The sequence below is a fragment of the Dysidea avara genome, chromosome 3 (genome assembly GCF_963678975.1).
Source record: "Dysidea avara chromosome 3, odDysAvar1.4, whole genome shotgun sequence".
Taxonomy (NCBI): domain Eukaryota; kingdom Metazoa; phylum Porifera; class Demospongiae; order Dictyoceratida; family Dysideidae; genus Dysidea; species Dysidea avara.
Genome location: NC_089274.1, coordinates 46,082,520 through 46,097,541, shown reverse-complemented (window position 1 = coordinate 46,097,541; position 15,022 = coordinate 46,082,520). Strand labels below are relative to the sequence as shown.

The 15,022-nt window shown below is 38.9% G+C and overlaps 1 protein-coding gene across 1 annotated transcript; it reads left to right on the top strand.

Annotated features, from left to right (window-relative positions):
- Positions 1 to 193: 193 nt before the first annotated feature.
- On the top strand, positions 194 to 14,932 carry LOC136251298 (ephrin type-A receptor 4a-like). Its single transcript, XM_066043742.1, has 9 exons — positions 194 to 301; positions 9,286 to 9,355; positions 12,475 to 13,074; positions 13,120 to 13,398; positions 13,451 to 13,604; positions 14,190 to 14,282; positions 14,337 to 14,441; positions 14,491 to 14,576; positions 14,643 to 14,932. The coding sequence occupies exons 3-9, from the start codon at positions 12,887 to 12,889 to the stop codon at positions 14,683 to 14,685; spliced, it is 948 nt and encodes a 315-aa protein (XP_065899814.1). The 5' UTR covers positions 194 to 301; positions 9,286 to 9,355; positions 12,475 to 12,886; the 3' UTR covers positions 14,686 to 14,932.
- Positions 14,933 to 15,022: the final 90 nt, after the last annotated feature.

Here is a 15,022-nt window from a genome sequence, read left to right as displayed (position 1 = left end):
ACTACATTTATAATCATACTATAGCCTAGTCTGACTGAAGCCTAGTCTATATAGTGAACTGCATGTTGTTAGGAATATAGCTATCTGGTGTCTGCAAAAAGTAGAAGAGTTCAGTAGCAAAGGTCATTTTTATTGCGGTGTACAAGTACGTGACTTGTGTGACGTCAGAATTAATTAAAGTGCAAATAATGAGATTTAGTGGTTGCTAACGCAGCTGGAAAAGGAAAAGCACGTGACTGTGCGTAGAAGAAGCCGTAAGAACTTTATGCTGCTGATCATGATTTAAAGGGAGTATTCTCTGGTTAGAACTATTGTTGTCTCGTAATAAGTGTTCTGTGTTGATGTGGTCAGACACGTCGGAAGGCACTAAAAATATCAAAATTCAATGGGTGGAGTCTGGCTTTCTTCATGTTAGCTAGCTCCATCGTGACAGTTGCAGTTGAAACCAATGGCTGGCACGAAAAGAATATATAGGGGCGGAGCCACTATTTTACTGTTCCATGGGAGCGAGCATGGGAGAGCTTAGAGTTCGGCTTATCATTAGCTGTTTTCATAGTTAGGCAGTCCGGCGCCATGCAGTGGACAGACCCTGCAACTGAGGAACTAAGAGGCTAAGTTGAGAGGGAGTCATTCTGCAACATGTCTGATGACACACAGGCACTCACTGTAGGTAGATCTGCAGCTGCAGTCAAAGGTCAAGGCCACCAAATTCGTGCCAAGTCAACGGTCAAGGGTAACCCACAATCGAAAAGTACTGAATTATCGTTGCTAAGTCACCGGTCAAAGGTTGAAAAAGACGCATAGTCACAGGTCAAAGTGAAATTTGGGTCGGTAAAGATTTTGACCATGGTCGCAGATCTACATACCTACAGCGCGTACCTACATGACACCTCCTTGATCTAATACCTACCTTGGTCTTTGCAAACTACTCAGTATCCTATAGTGGTGAGCTAAGTCGAAGTGAAACAACTGTAGCTATCACTGGCCATTGTTACCGAATAAGCTCACCTTCAAAATCGCTTGTTCATGTCACAGGTCAAGGCAAACAAGACAAACTCTTACAAGTCACAGGTCAAAGCCACCAAATTCGTACCAAACCAATGGTCAAGGGAAAAAATTTTCAAACCACAATTGAAAACTAGTGAAATATCAACTCTAAGTCACACATAGTAATCTAGTCCAGTGGCATTGCTAACACCATGTAAAGGGGTCAATTGGGCATCCTACCATAACTGACCTATACAATATACGTACTTGGTGTTAGTATATCTATAGTCCTATTGATCTTAGCCAGCTTCTTTTGAAACTGCTATAGTATGAAACTACTTTTTGTGATTTTGTATGGTTGAAGTTGTTCATATGCATGTACATGTTTGACAATATATATTTTATGTTTTGGGTATGGGAGAATGGCTGTAGCTGACTGCGTGCTGAGAGTTTAAGTATATAATAGATCAAGACACACGGTAGTGTGTCGTGCGGCCCAAGAAGCCGGCGCGCAACCCCGTGAGTATATTGACAGGAAGAAAGAAAACACAATTTTCGCACCTCCGTAGCTCTGTGCTGCCTTGATGAAACAAGACGAATTTTGCTGTGTACATTCCCTCCAACTGCAGCACTCTACATTCTAAATTTGAGCGAAATCGCTTCTCGCGTTCCCGAGATATGCGACTTCAAAAATTGGCTCAGTTTCTTCGGTTTTTTTTTTCTTCTTATTTTTCTTCCTCTTTTCGCACACTTACAAAAACTGCTATAAAACGCGAACGCGTTATCCGATTACCTTGAAATTTGGCACACAGAAGGGGGGTATAAAGGCGCATCTCGGTACCAACTTTGGCTGGAATACCATAAACAGGCAAAGAGTTATGAGCAATTATGCACGAAAAATAACACCAATATGTTGTCACGCCTACAGGGTAAACCGCGTATGGGAAGAAGCTGAAAATCGGTGGGTGAATAGGTTAACTATTGAACCTCAAACCTTTTATGGTTTGAAAGAAATCGAGCTAAAAACCAGGAAGATACAACAACAAAACGAACAGTGTGTAACAATTGCGCAACCGAGATTAGCTAATAAAAAACGAATACTTGCCACACCTACCAGATAAACCGCTTGGGGTAATGCTTTGAAATTCACTGTACAGATGGAGTAATCATCTTAGAAAGGCTCTTCAATGGTGTAGAAGAATCAGACTTAAAGCCACGGAGTTATAACACGAAATCCAACTTGGTGTAGCAAGTGCGAGATCGAGATACTCTAATAGAGCAGTCATCCTAATAGAGCAGTCACCCTGAACAGAATTCAAGAGATCAGTTAGAAATAAGTAACCTGTATAGAGATCAGCTACAAACAAGTTACCCTGTAGAGAGTTCAGCTACAAACAATTCACCCTGTTCAGACATCAGTTAGAAGAAGTTTTCTTGTAGAGAGTTCAGTTACAAACAAATCACCCTGTTGAAAGATCAGTTAGAAGATGTCACCTTGTAGATAGTTCAGTTACAAAGAAACCACCATGTAGAGAATTCAGCTACAAACTAGTGACCCTGTAGATACATCAGCTAGAAGAAGTTACCTTGTAGAGAGTTCAGCTACAAAGAAACCATTCTGTAAAGAGCTCAGCTGCAAACAAATCACCTATACAGAATTCAGCTACAAACAAATCGCCCTGTAGAGAGATCAGCTAGAAGAAGTTACCTTGTAGATAGTTCAGCTACAAACAAATCATCCTGTAGAGAGATCAGCTAGAAGAAGTTACCTTGTAGATAGTTCAGCTACAAACAATTCACCCTGTACAGAGCTCAGTTAAAAGAGGTTTCCTTGTAGAGAGTTCAGCTACAAACAAATCACCCTGTAGAGAGATCAGTTAGAAGAAGTTACCTTGTAGATAGTTCAGCTACAAACAAATCATCCTGTAGAGAGATCAGCTAGAAGAAGTTACCTTGTAGATAGTTCAGCTACAAACAATTCACCCTGTACAGAGCTCAGTTAAAAGAGGTTTCCTTGTAGAGAGTTCAGCTACAAACAAATCACCCTGTAGAGAGATCAGTTAGAAGAAGTTACCTTGTAGATAGTTCAGCTACAAACAAATCATCCTGTAGAGAGATCAGCTAGAAGAAGTTACCTTGTAGATAGTTCAGCTACAAACAATTCACCCTGTACAGAGCTCAGTTAAAAGAGGTTTCCTTGTAGAGAGTTCAGCTACAAACAAATCACCCTGTAGAGAGATCAGTTAGAAGAAGTTACATTGTAGATCGTTCAGCTACAAACAATTCACCCTGTAGAGAGATCAGCTAGAAGAAGTTACCTTGTAGAGAGTTCAGCTACAAAGAAACCATCATGTAGAGAATTCAGCCGCAAACAAATCACGTGTAGAGAGTTCAGCTACAAACAAATCTCCCTGTAGAGAGATCAGCTAGAAGAAGTTTCCTTGTAGAGAGTTCTGCTACAAACAAATCACCCTGTAGAAAGATCAGCTAGAAGAAATCACCTTGTAGAGAGTTCAGCTTCAAAGAAACAGTCATGTGAGAGTTCAGCTACAAACAAATTGTCCTGTAGAGAGATCACCTAGAAGAAGTTACCTTGTAGAGAGTTCAGCTACAAACAAATCACCCTGTAGAAAGATCAGCTATAGAAGAAATCACCTTGTAGAGAGTTCAGCTACAAAGAAACCATCATGTAGAGAGTTCAGCTACAAACAAATCGTCCTGTAGAGAGATCAGCTAGAAGAAGTCACCTTGCAGGGAGTTCAGTTACAAAGAAACCACCATGTAGAGAGTTCAGCTGCAAACAAATCACCTGTAGAGAGTTCAGCTAGAAACAAGTCACCCTGTAGAGAGATCAGCTAGAAGAAGTCACATTGTAGAGAGTTCAGCTACAAAGAAACCACCATGTAGAGAGTTCAGCTGCAAACAAATCACCCTGTAGAGAACTCAACTACAAACAAATCGCCCTGTAGAAAGATTAGCTAGAAGAAGTTACCTTATAGGGAGTTCAGCTACGAACAGATCACCCTGTAAAGAGTTCAGCTACAAACAAATCACACTGTAGAGAGTTCAGTTACAAAGAAACCACCATGTAGAGAGTTCAGCTGCAAAAAAATCAATCACTCTGTAGAGAGTTCAGCTAGAAGAAGTCACCTTGTAGAGAGTTCAGCTGCAAATAAATCACCCTGTAGAGAATTCAGCTACAAACAAATCATCCTGTAGAAAGCTCAGCTAGAAGAAGTTACCTTGTAGAGTGTTCAGCTACAAAGAAACCACCATGTAGAGAGTTCAGCTGCAAACAAATCACCTGTAGAGAGTTCAGCTAGAAACAAGTCACCCTGTAGAGAGATCAGCTAAAAACAAGTCACCCTGTAGAGAGTTCAGCTAGAAGAAGTCACATTGTAGAGAGTTCAGCTACAAAGAAACTACCACGTAGAGAGTTCAGCTGCAAACAAATCACCCTGTAGAGAACTCAGCTACAAACAAATCGCCCTGTAGAAAGATCAGCTAGAAGAAGTTACCTTGTAGGGATTTCAGCTACAAACAAATCACCCTGTAGAGGGTTCAGCTACAAAGAAATCATCATGTAGAGAGTTCAGCTACAAACAAATCATCCTGTAGAGAGTTCAGCTAGAAGAAGTCACCTTTTAGAGAGTTCAGCTACAAAGCAACCACCATGTAAAGAGTTCAGCTGCAAACAAATCACCTGTAGAGAGTTCAGCTAGAAACAAATCACCCTGTAGAGAGTTCAGCTAGAAGAAGTCACATTGTAGAGAGTTCAGCTACAATGAAACTCCCATGTAGAGAGTTCAGCTTCAAACAAATCACCCTGTAGAGAACTCAGCTACAAACAAATATGCAGTGTATAAAGATCAGCTAGAAGTAGTTACCTTGTAGAGAGTTCAGCTACAAAGAAACCACCATGTAGAGAGTTCAGCTACAAACAAATCACTGGTAGAGAGTTCAGCTAGAAACAAGTCACCCCGTAGAGAGATCAGCTAGAAACAAGTCACCTTGTAGAGAGTTCAGCTAGAAGAAGTCACATTGTAGAGAGTTCAGCTCCAAAGAAACCACCATTTAGAGAGTTCAGCTGCAAACAAATCACCCAGTAGAAAGTTCAGCTATGAACAGATCACCCTGTTGAGAGTTCAGTTAGAAACAAGGAATCCTGTAGAGAGATCACCTAGAAGTATCGCCTTGTAGAGAGTTCAGCTACAAACAAATCACCTGTAGAGAGTTCAGCTACAAACAAATCACCCTGTAGAGAGATCAGCTAGAAGAAGAGCTATAAAGAAACCACCATGTAGAGAATTCAGCTGCAAACAAGCACCCTGTAGAGAACTCAGCTACAAACAAATCGCCCTGTAGAAAGATCAGCTAGAAGAAGTTACCTTGTACGGATTTCAGCTACAAACAAATCACCCTGTAGAGAGTTCAGCTACAAAGAAACCATTCTGTAAAGAGCTCAGCTGCAAACAAATCATCTGTACAGAATTCAGCTACAAACAAATCACCCTGTAGAGAGATCAGCTAGAAGAAATTACCTTGTAGATAGTTCAGCTACAAACAAATCACCCTGTAGAAAGATCAGTTAGAAGAAGTTACCTTGGAGAGAGTTCAGCTACAAAGAAACCATTTTGTAAAGAGCTCAGCTGCAAACCAATCACCTGTACACAATTCAGCTACGAACAAATCACCCTGTAGAGAGATCAGCTATAAGAAGTTACCTTGTAGATAGTTCAGCTACAAACAAATCTCCCTGTAGAGAGATCAGCTAGAAGAAATTAACTTGTAGAGAGTTCAGCTACAAAGAAACCACCATGTAGAGAGTTCAGCTGCAAAGAAATCACCCTGTAGAAAATTCTGCCAGAAACAAATTGCCCTGTAGAAAGATCAGTTAGAAGAAGTTACCTTTTAGAGAGTTCAGCTACAAAGAAACCATTCTGTAAAGAGCTCCGCTGCAAACAAATCACCTGTACAGAATTCAGCTACAAACACATCACCCTGTAGAGAGATCAGCTAGAAGAAGTTACCTTGTAGATCGTTCAGCTACAAACAATTCACCCTGTAGAGAGAGCAATTAGAAGAAGTCACCTTGTAGAGTGTTCAGTTACAAAGAAACCACCATGGAGATTTCTGTAATCAATATATGTCACTAGATTTGCGAAAAGGGGTCTTCCACACACATCCAATTCCGTAAACGTTGGAGACCATAACTCAGTGTTCAAGTAACATATTAACCTGAAAATTTCACCATGTATTCAGCTATAGTGGTGCTCACCACTGCCCAACGTTCAAGGCAATAGTTCTTTCCAATCTGAAGTTATCAATTGTCAAAGTTGGCAAATTGGATGTGTGTGGAAGACCCCTTTTCGCAAATCCGGTCACATATGTATTATATATATAATTTGTACATTTACTGATAAAATATTTAAAGTACATCTACTTCATCTTTTCTTCTTCCTGTAGTAAAGAAAAAAACATAGGTTAAAAAAGTCCTAAAGCTGGCCATAGGCCGGCTTTGGGGTATACAAATACAAAAAGAAATGAAATCTATTCCAAAACAGCCAAGCTGCAAAAAAGGTGTGCGGCCCTCAGAAAGGCTATGGTGAAAAAAGATGTGAAATCCAAGGTGGCGGCCAAGAAATGGCTGTGATGGTAGGTTAATGGTAAAAATTTTAATAATGACAATTTAGGTAAATTTTGTGAAGCGGCACAAAAATTCACCTGAATTGTCGTTATTAAAATTTTTACCATTAACCTACCATCACAGCCATTTCTTGGCCGCCACCTTGGATTTCACATCTTTTTTCACCATAGCCTTTCTGAGGGCCGCACACCTTTTTTGCAGCTTGGCTGTTTTGGATTAGATAATAATTATAGAATACATAGGTATTCACAACGGTGACAACAGTCCCATGAGAACTAATAGTTTTTAAGTATAGGCAATCCTCCTTCTGGGTCTGGACTTTGAGTGGCAATATCTTGCAATTGCATTGTTTCTTCGTAGATTTATCTAAACAGTTTGTCTTTACTATTGCATTGGGCATTATCAAATCGTGGCCATTTGTAGCTAATTTGTCTCAAATTTCATCGACATAGGCGTAGGGAGTGGGGGGCTGTGGAGCTATAACCCCCCAGTAATTTGGCTAGTCATTTCTAGTTATCTCTCTTAAGTACTCAACAATCTACTTACCACCAACAATTCAGAATCACCTTTCTAACCAATCAGCAATCCATAAAGTAGTTATGAAACTATCTACCTGCAGACCCAACTCCTCAGCAATACTTCATGATAAGTGCCTCTAAACTTAATTTTCATGTTCAACAGTATTGTTTGTACTGGACATAAATGCAATCTACACAAGTAAGTATACACTACTGGCATGATTTTTACTGCTAAAAATTCAATTTCAGAATATTAGTTTTTAATTTTTTTTGGGAGGGGTGGGGGGCATGCCCCCAACCCTTAGTTTAGCAAGGTTTCTCACATGCTTTGCATATTTAACCATCATTTTATCTTTACCATTACCTAGCCCCCCCCCCCTCCCCAACCACGAGGTGCTAGCTACGCCTATGATTGAGGATTTTTATAAAGGTTATATTTTGTGGACATTGAGGTTGATTCTGTCAACTATACTGAAATGAAGACAAGTCAAACCCATAACAAGGATTACATGTAGTGACATCACTGTTGTGAATCCCTATTTATACTACAGTATATCAGTCAATCTTGCTAATTTTTAGCTAACTACGTTTTGAGACTAACATATTAGAACTAAGTACACAAAACTCAGTATCATGCATTATAAGTACAGCACTGCTCAAATGCAACATTGTCTCGCAAGAGTGCAAGTGATTTATGCTACTTAAGGAACATGCACCCATTTCACTTGCAAGTATTCATCCCATTTTGTTTGAAATGATTACTTGCAAACGAATAGATGCCACGCTCTTTAATTAGCAGTTTTTGAATTGCTTGCACTCTCGCGAAATGATGTTACACTTGAGTGGTAGTGTAGTTGTACACTTGCACATTTCAACACTTAGACTATGGTATGTTAAGAATGTTTTGGTATTTGTAAAGTATGCACATGTTTAAGTTATAACTAATCAAAGTGACTTAACTTTAGGTTAATAGTAAAGTTTGCAGCAATGTCAGAGTACATTTGTGGCAGCTTTTGAGGATACTTGCTTGCATTCTCCTCCTTTGCCTCCCTTGTTGTAGTAGCTTCTTCCTTGGCCTTTCTTGATGTACACTGTAGTAGTCTCCTCCTCCTTGATGTTGCAGTTCTTCTTTGGGTTCCTTGATGTTAGAATAGCAGATAACAACACAGTTTGGTTTTTGCTTCTTAACTTTGTCGCTGTAACTCTATTGCTATTCAAACTATCAAAAGACTCTGCTACGATGACAGGATATCTACACACCAATTTTCAAGTTATTTCTATACTCGGTTTACCCTGCTGCCGTGACAGAAGTTAGATCTTTTTTTACGTGAATAAATGCTCATAACTCCTTGGATATTCCTCAGATTCATAGCAAACTTGGTATGTGAATCCACTCTTCATTTGTGCCAAAGATCAAGGCAATTTAGTTACACGTTTGCATTTTATAGAAATTTTTGCAAAGTGTGTGAAAAGAAATTGAAGCTCTCGTAGCCTTTGTACGGTATAAGAAAAAATGAAGAGATTAAAGTGAAACTTTGAATGCCCATATCTCACAAATGGCTGTTGTGAATTTAAACAAATTTGCTGTGTGGCGTACCCTACCTGGCAGACAGCTATAATGAAAAAATGGTGTGCTTTGGAGAAGGCTATACACACGTGAAAAAGTTGTTTTCATTCTTCCTGTCACGGTGTAGTGTGCCAGCTTTCTTGGTTGCACAACACACTACCGTGCATCTTGATCTATTATCTAACCCATGTTCTTGAAAGTAATATGGTGAGTAATTAGTTTTAATTACAGCATAATTCATACACAAATACTGACTGTATTTATTCCATCTATGTTTAGGTGTTGGTACTAATAGTCCAAAAATTCTACCTTGACTCAAATAAAAGCAGACCACAGCTCCCAATAGTGAATAACATTAGAGTCTTTTATAGATTTGAGGTTCATTTTGTATCGTTATAGGGAGTTTTTAAAAATAATTGTTCCAATAGCTACCGAATAAAGATGGGGTTAGAAAAGGTAGCAGTGGAACACTATTTTTGCTGTGAATCTTTATGCTACTGTAGTTGCTACCTCTAGTCAGTCTTCACATGTGCATATGCAGTGATTATTGTTTAATCTTTATGTAGGAAACCATAGCAGCTACCATGAATTTGATGGTCTTTGTTGTACTTCTAATGTGTTGCCTCACACTGACTGGTAAGGAGATTGTGTTAGAATATTGATGAAGCACTAGTAGTACAGATCATATTTACAGAGTATAAAAGTAACTAACCTGCAGTACTACAGTAGAACTGTGTCATACAGTATGGTAGTACTATTAGGAATCACAAAGATTTTCTGCACAAAGTGACCAGCCTCATGTTCCTTCATGACAGTATTAATAAGACATACTCAAACCCAAATGTACCTCCAGAGCAATCCCAAATACATCCAATAAGTTTCCATGGAATTTCTGTTGAAATGAATTTTCTACCAAATGACAAACCAACTAACAGACCAACCAATAGCTTTAGCCAAGCCAAACTTAGCCGTGGTTAACATTGCGAGCTTGATTCTTCACTGTTTTAATGTCTTAGACTTCCTTGTGCTTACCAGGGGTTAATCTAGGGGGGTGATGGGGGGGGGGGGGGGGGCACAGGCCCCCTCTGGGTTAGCTATTGCCCCCTAGGTTTATACCTAAAGCCTTGAGAAATGGAAAGGTTTAATTGATCCCAAAGTTGTATAATCCAATGGTCAATATTCAATGGCATCACAGTAAATTTCACCAAAATTGAGTATATTTACACCTAAATTTTCAAAATTTTCCTGGGGGAGCATGCCCCCAGACCCCCCTAGAATCCGAAGCGACTTACTTCGCCCCCTCTAGGTTTATATTCTGGGTTGAGCCCTGCTTACTATGATATAATAGAGATCATTTGTAATTTGTGACCCAGTCTGACAAAACCGGGCTTATCGCCTATTTAAAAGTATCGAGAAATGCTGGTTTTAAGTATTTAGTGTGTTGTAGCTCGCCAATGGTTGAAGCTATGTGTACCAAATTTTCACACGTTTTACACCAATTCCTTACCTTCCAGAGCATCCACTGTGCAAGTAGCCAACAGCTAAGTTTCCCACCATTTTAGATAGTTTTTAAACCAAGGTTGACTGTATCAGGCGAGCTGCAAATTGGGTGGGAGGCGGAGGCCCTGGAAGGTGGGCAAGATGGTGTTCAAAAATTGAATAGGAAGGCCAAGGGATGAATTAGGCCAAGTTTTGAGCCAATGAGGTCTCACAACTGGCTAAAATGAAAGGAAACCCACAGCAGAGGTACTTATTCAACACCACAGAGCTGTACAGCCACACACAGTCATTCCCAGGCTGACCAGAGCTCCATTAAGGCCCCACACCACACGTACGGATCGCCACTGGGCTTGGGAAAAGCAGCCAGCAAAACCAGACCACTCAAGTCTAGCTGATTTTAAATGTGGAATTAGATAGTTTATTCATGTAGCTTTGTGTCCTGGGTGAAAAATCGAATCTGCTAACATGGGCGATAAGACCGGTTTTCTCAGACTGGGTCACATTTAAGTAGTGACTAGATTGATTGCTAAGGTTTTTCTCAAATTGTTTTTTATTTGTAGTAGTGTGTAACTAGTTGACAACAAAATGACATAGCCACTTCGCTTTTGTTACTAATTAATGTTTGGCACACAATCCAGACGTGAAATTAGTGTTATGATGTCTGGCACCATTCTATCCTTTGATGTGGTATACACTACCTTATGTTAGAAAAAATAAACAAACAAGTACATTAGTGCTGTACACCTACAAAATTTTTGTCACTGGTTAATTACCTACTAATAACTGGCAATAACTGGTTAATTGGTTTGTGTGTATATTGGCAGACATAATATGTACTCAACAAGTCTGCTGGAAGGTTTAGGGTGGTAGCAAAGTGACCATCAACATCCTGTCTTGCAATAACAGTTATTACAATCACATATTTATACACATGCTTTGAGGTTATGACATGATGTTAACACTTGTCAACAAGGGTAATTTATGGTTTACCAAGTGGGTGGGCAATAACTGGTTTAATGGATTTAAATTCCTGTCAGGAATAAAAGGTAAGTTGTCTAAATTCTAAATCCACAGCAAATAGTGGACATTTGGTCATGGCTATAGCTTCACTATATAGCTGCAGGTGTAGGTGACCCTCTTGTTTCATTATTTTTATTTCTATGATCTCTGCTCAAATTGAAAACCCCATTTTTCCTTGTACTTGTATATCAAAGAATCGTAAAAGTTTGTATTTTCCTACTGTACTGAAAATTCCAGTGTCTTTTCTCTCGGAAGTATTGATTAAGCCTAAACATACCTCCAGTTCAACAAAACACCTCTGATATATTGCTACAAAATTTTTAAAACTATTCAATGACTAATGTCTTTAGCCAAGCATAACTCAACTGTGATTTATACCAAGAGCTTAATGTCTTTGTTATTTGACATCCCTTAGGCTTGAGATATGCTTGTTTGCCTATTTTAGCAGAGCTACAATTGTGCTCCGTATCTGTCATCATTAGAGATGATTCATGGATAGCACCTATACTCTTCTTTACACGTATTGCCAGCAAGCTGAACATAGCTGAAATGAAGTAAAATGGCTATGTCACTTTTTAGTGAGTAATAGTCAGGGCACACATTCAGACAAGCAGCCACCTCTAGTGCTATTCTTTCCTTTAATGCAGCATGTACTGTAGCTGGTTCATTCTATTGGTACTGTAAATGAACAAGTATAAGAAAAATTGTGGATTTGAATTGAGAAGTTTGAGTAGGGACAAAGAAATAAGCAGTTATGAAACATGGAGAATTGACTGCACTTGTATTGTACATTTAATCCTTACTTTAGTCATGGCTTTAGAATTACTACTGACAAGCTATATACATGACTGAAGTTGAAATTAAATGTGCAATAGTATAGCTACTAGTATAACACACAGGTTTAGGCAACTCCTCTTGATTCATAAATATAGACCTGTACTTATGACAATTCCAAATTTTGTTACCTCTGCATTAACCATAGTAAATCTCAGTTATACTAACTCTCAGTTTACCAGATACTAAAGTATCAAGTAGAATTGTGAGTGTTCCATTAGAGTAGTCAAATACATAAAATACTGATAGTTGCAACATTGCAGGGTGGTTTTGTCTCCATATTGGTTTTGCACACAAATTCACAGTTACAGGCTTGTCAATTATTTAATCACCAGGTGGTCTTCACTGTATGCTGTAAGAGTAGTTACAGAGCCTTAGCTGTATGATGGTTTCTTCAATAGGTGGACAGACTTGCACAGACACTGTCAACCTTATACAATTTGGAGATGATGACCTAGGTCTAGGCAGATTGGCAATCATTCCACGTCTCAATTTTACTTGCAATGGTAGAATAACTTCCATTTCAGTAAGAGTAGACAGAGATAGTTCAAGAAATGACTACCCTTTTTTACAAGTTTGGAGGCCATCACCACAACCTTCCATGGTGTACAACAGAATTGGAGAAGTTCAGCAGCAAGCAAGTCACTCTGTGTCCTGCCTTTTTAGTTCATGTACAACCACGATTCCTCTTACTGGTGATAGCAGAATAGACTTTAATTCAGGAGATGTCTTTGGATATTATCATCCATCTGATCCACGTTATCAAGTTGCAACTGTGAGAACCAGTGGATATATACAGTATCTTTAAGTAGTATGGAGAGTGTATATGAGTATGCTGAGCATGCTGTAAATGCAATGGAAGATGAGCAGAAGATATACGAGACTCCATGTGACGATGAAGATTATGGTCCAATTTATTCTAAACCACCAACACAAGTTGAGAAAATTTATGAGACATTTGAAGGAAAAAGATTTTGCAAGCTGTTTAACAGGGATATCAAGTAAGCAGGTGGCATGCAGACAAAACTTGTATAATTTTCTGCTAGGACTCTGAAACATCTTGGTTCTGGAGAGTTTGGAGTTGTTACCCATGGTGTACTGACAAATGTGAATGGAGAGTTTGAAGTAGCAGTGAAACAGTTGAGCAATGATGTTAATAACAAAGACAAACTGCGCTTCCTCCAAGAAGCTGCCATAATGTGCCAGTTTGATCATGATAATGTGATCAAGCTTTATGGTGTAGTGACAGAAGCTCCTGTCATGATTGCGTTGGAGTATATGTCTCGTGGGGATCTGAGAAATTTTTTGTACATAATGCGACCATCGTAAGTGAACTCAAAGGCACTATATCATTACAGTTTGCACATATGTTTACAGGAGCCAAGAAACACTTCATCCAAAATTATCTTTGCTCCTGCTAAAATTCTGTCAAGAGATTGCAGCAGGAATGGCCTACCTTGCTGGTAAACAGTTTGTTCACAGAGATTTGGCTGCCAGAAATGTTCTTGTTTCAAAAAATTGCATATGCAAGGTAAAATACACAATAGTGTGGAACAGCGCACTTAGGTTATGTCAGAGCGAACATATTTTGAAGTAACAACTGTTTATCTATACAGACGCTATCAGCAAATTATCAGGGTCTATGTATTGTATAGTGTAAGAGTAATCATTTGTACATAGGCATAAAATGAAATTGGGGGGCAACCCTTATACTAAAAATTTCCCCTGGCTATGGCTAGTTACCTGTGTACTTAAGTTGGTCTCTTGTCATGAAAACATTGCTGGTTACCATGGCTGTATCTATGTATAGGTATAGCAGTAGCCTATAGTAATGTACACAGTCGACAATGATAAGAAGCTTTGCACAACTCCTACAGTTCCTGTATCCTATCAGCAGCACTTGCATCTAGCAAAGCTACCTGTGGTCTTTTTTACTTGAGGATGATGCGTTTAAGTGATATGAAGTGGCTATTAATGATTTTGTTAGCAAAATAAGTTGGAATTTTCACAAAGTTAATAAATAAACTCTGCTGGATTCCTCAGCCTTTTCATTTATTAGATTGTTTTATAAACATATTGTGTGTTATAAAGTGATCTAGCTATGTTTGACCTTTAGATTGCTGACTTTGGAATGTCTCGTGATCTACTTAATGAAAACTACTACATCACATCAGGTGGGAAGATACCAGTGAAGTGGACAGCTCCTGAGGTATTCTTGATCAATGGCCACACAGTTTACATTTGTCTCATATAATATATTTAGGCATTGCATTATCAAAAATATTCAATTCAAAGTGATGTGTGGAGTTATGGATGTGTTCTGTATGAGATATGGAGTATGGGGTATGAAGAGCTGTCAGGTGCTGAGGTAAATATCTGGATATAATGGAGGTGATGAAATAATCACTTCCATATAGACAGTACAGAAAGTTGACACAGGTTACAGGCTCCCGCCTCCACCTGGTTGTCCACGAACCATATACAGAGTAATGATCAAGTGTTGGTATGTAAAAGAAATCCATATAAGTATCAACCTTTCCATACTGTTTATTGGCATTTTGATTTTTAGGCATCCTGATCACCACAGTTTGGACAGATCACAAAGTTACTAACCGGTAATGGTAACTACCTGGTGGGTTGGTCTGATGAGGATAAACAAGTTGCTGGTGAAGATGTTATGAAGTTAGGAGCTCCTCTGGAATGTACTCTCAATCTGTATTATGACCTGCAGTGTCAGTACAAGCAAGTTTGACAAAATACATTTACACATTTACTCACAACCTGTATATACATTGAGTAAGGTATGGCCATATTATTGACATTATTTGATTATACTATAAGCAGCTAAACTGTACCTTTTGTAAGTATACCAAAAACACTGATTACATAGAATACTTTTGCTAAATTGCTATATGTATACCAAGTGATCATATCATATCCAATTGGATG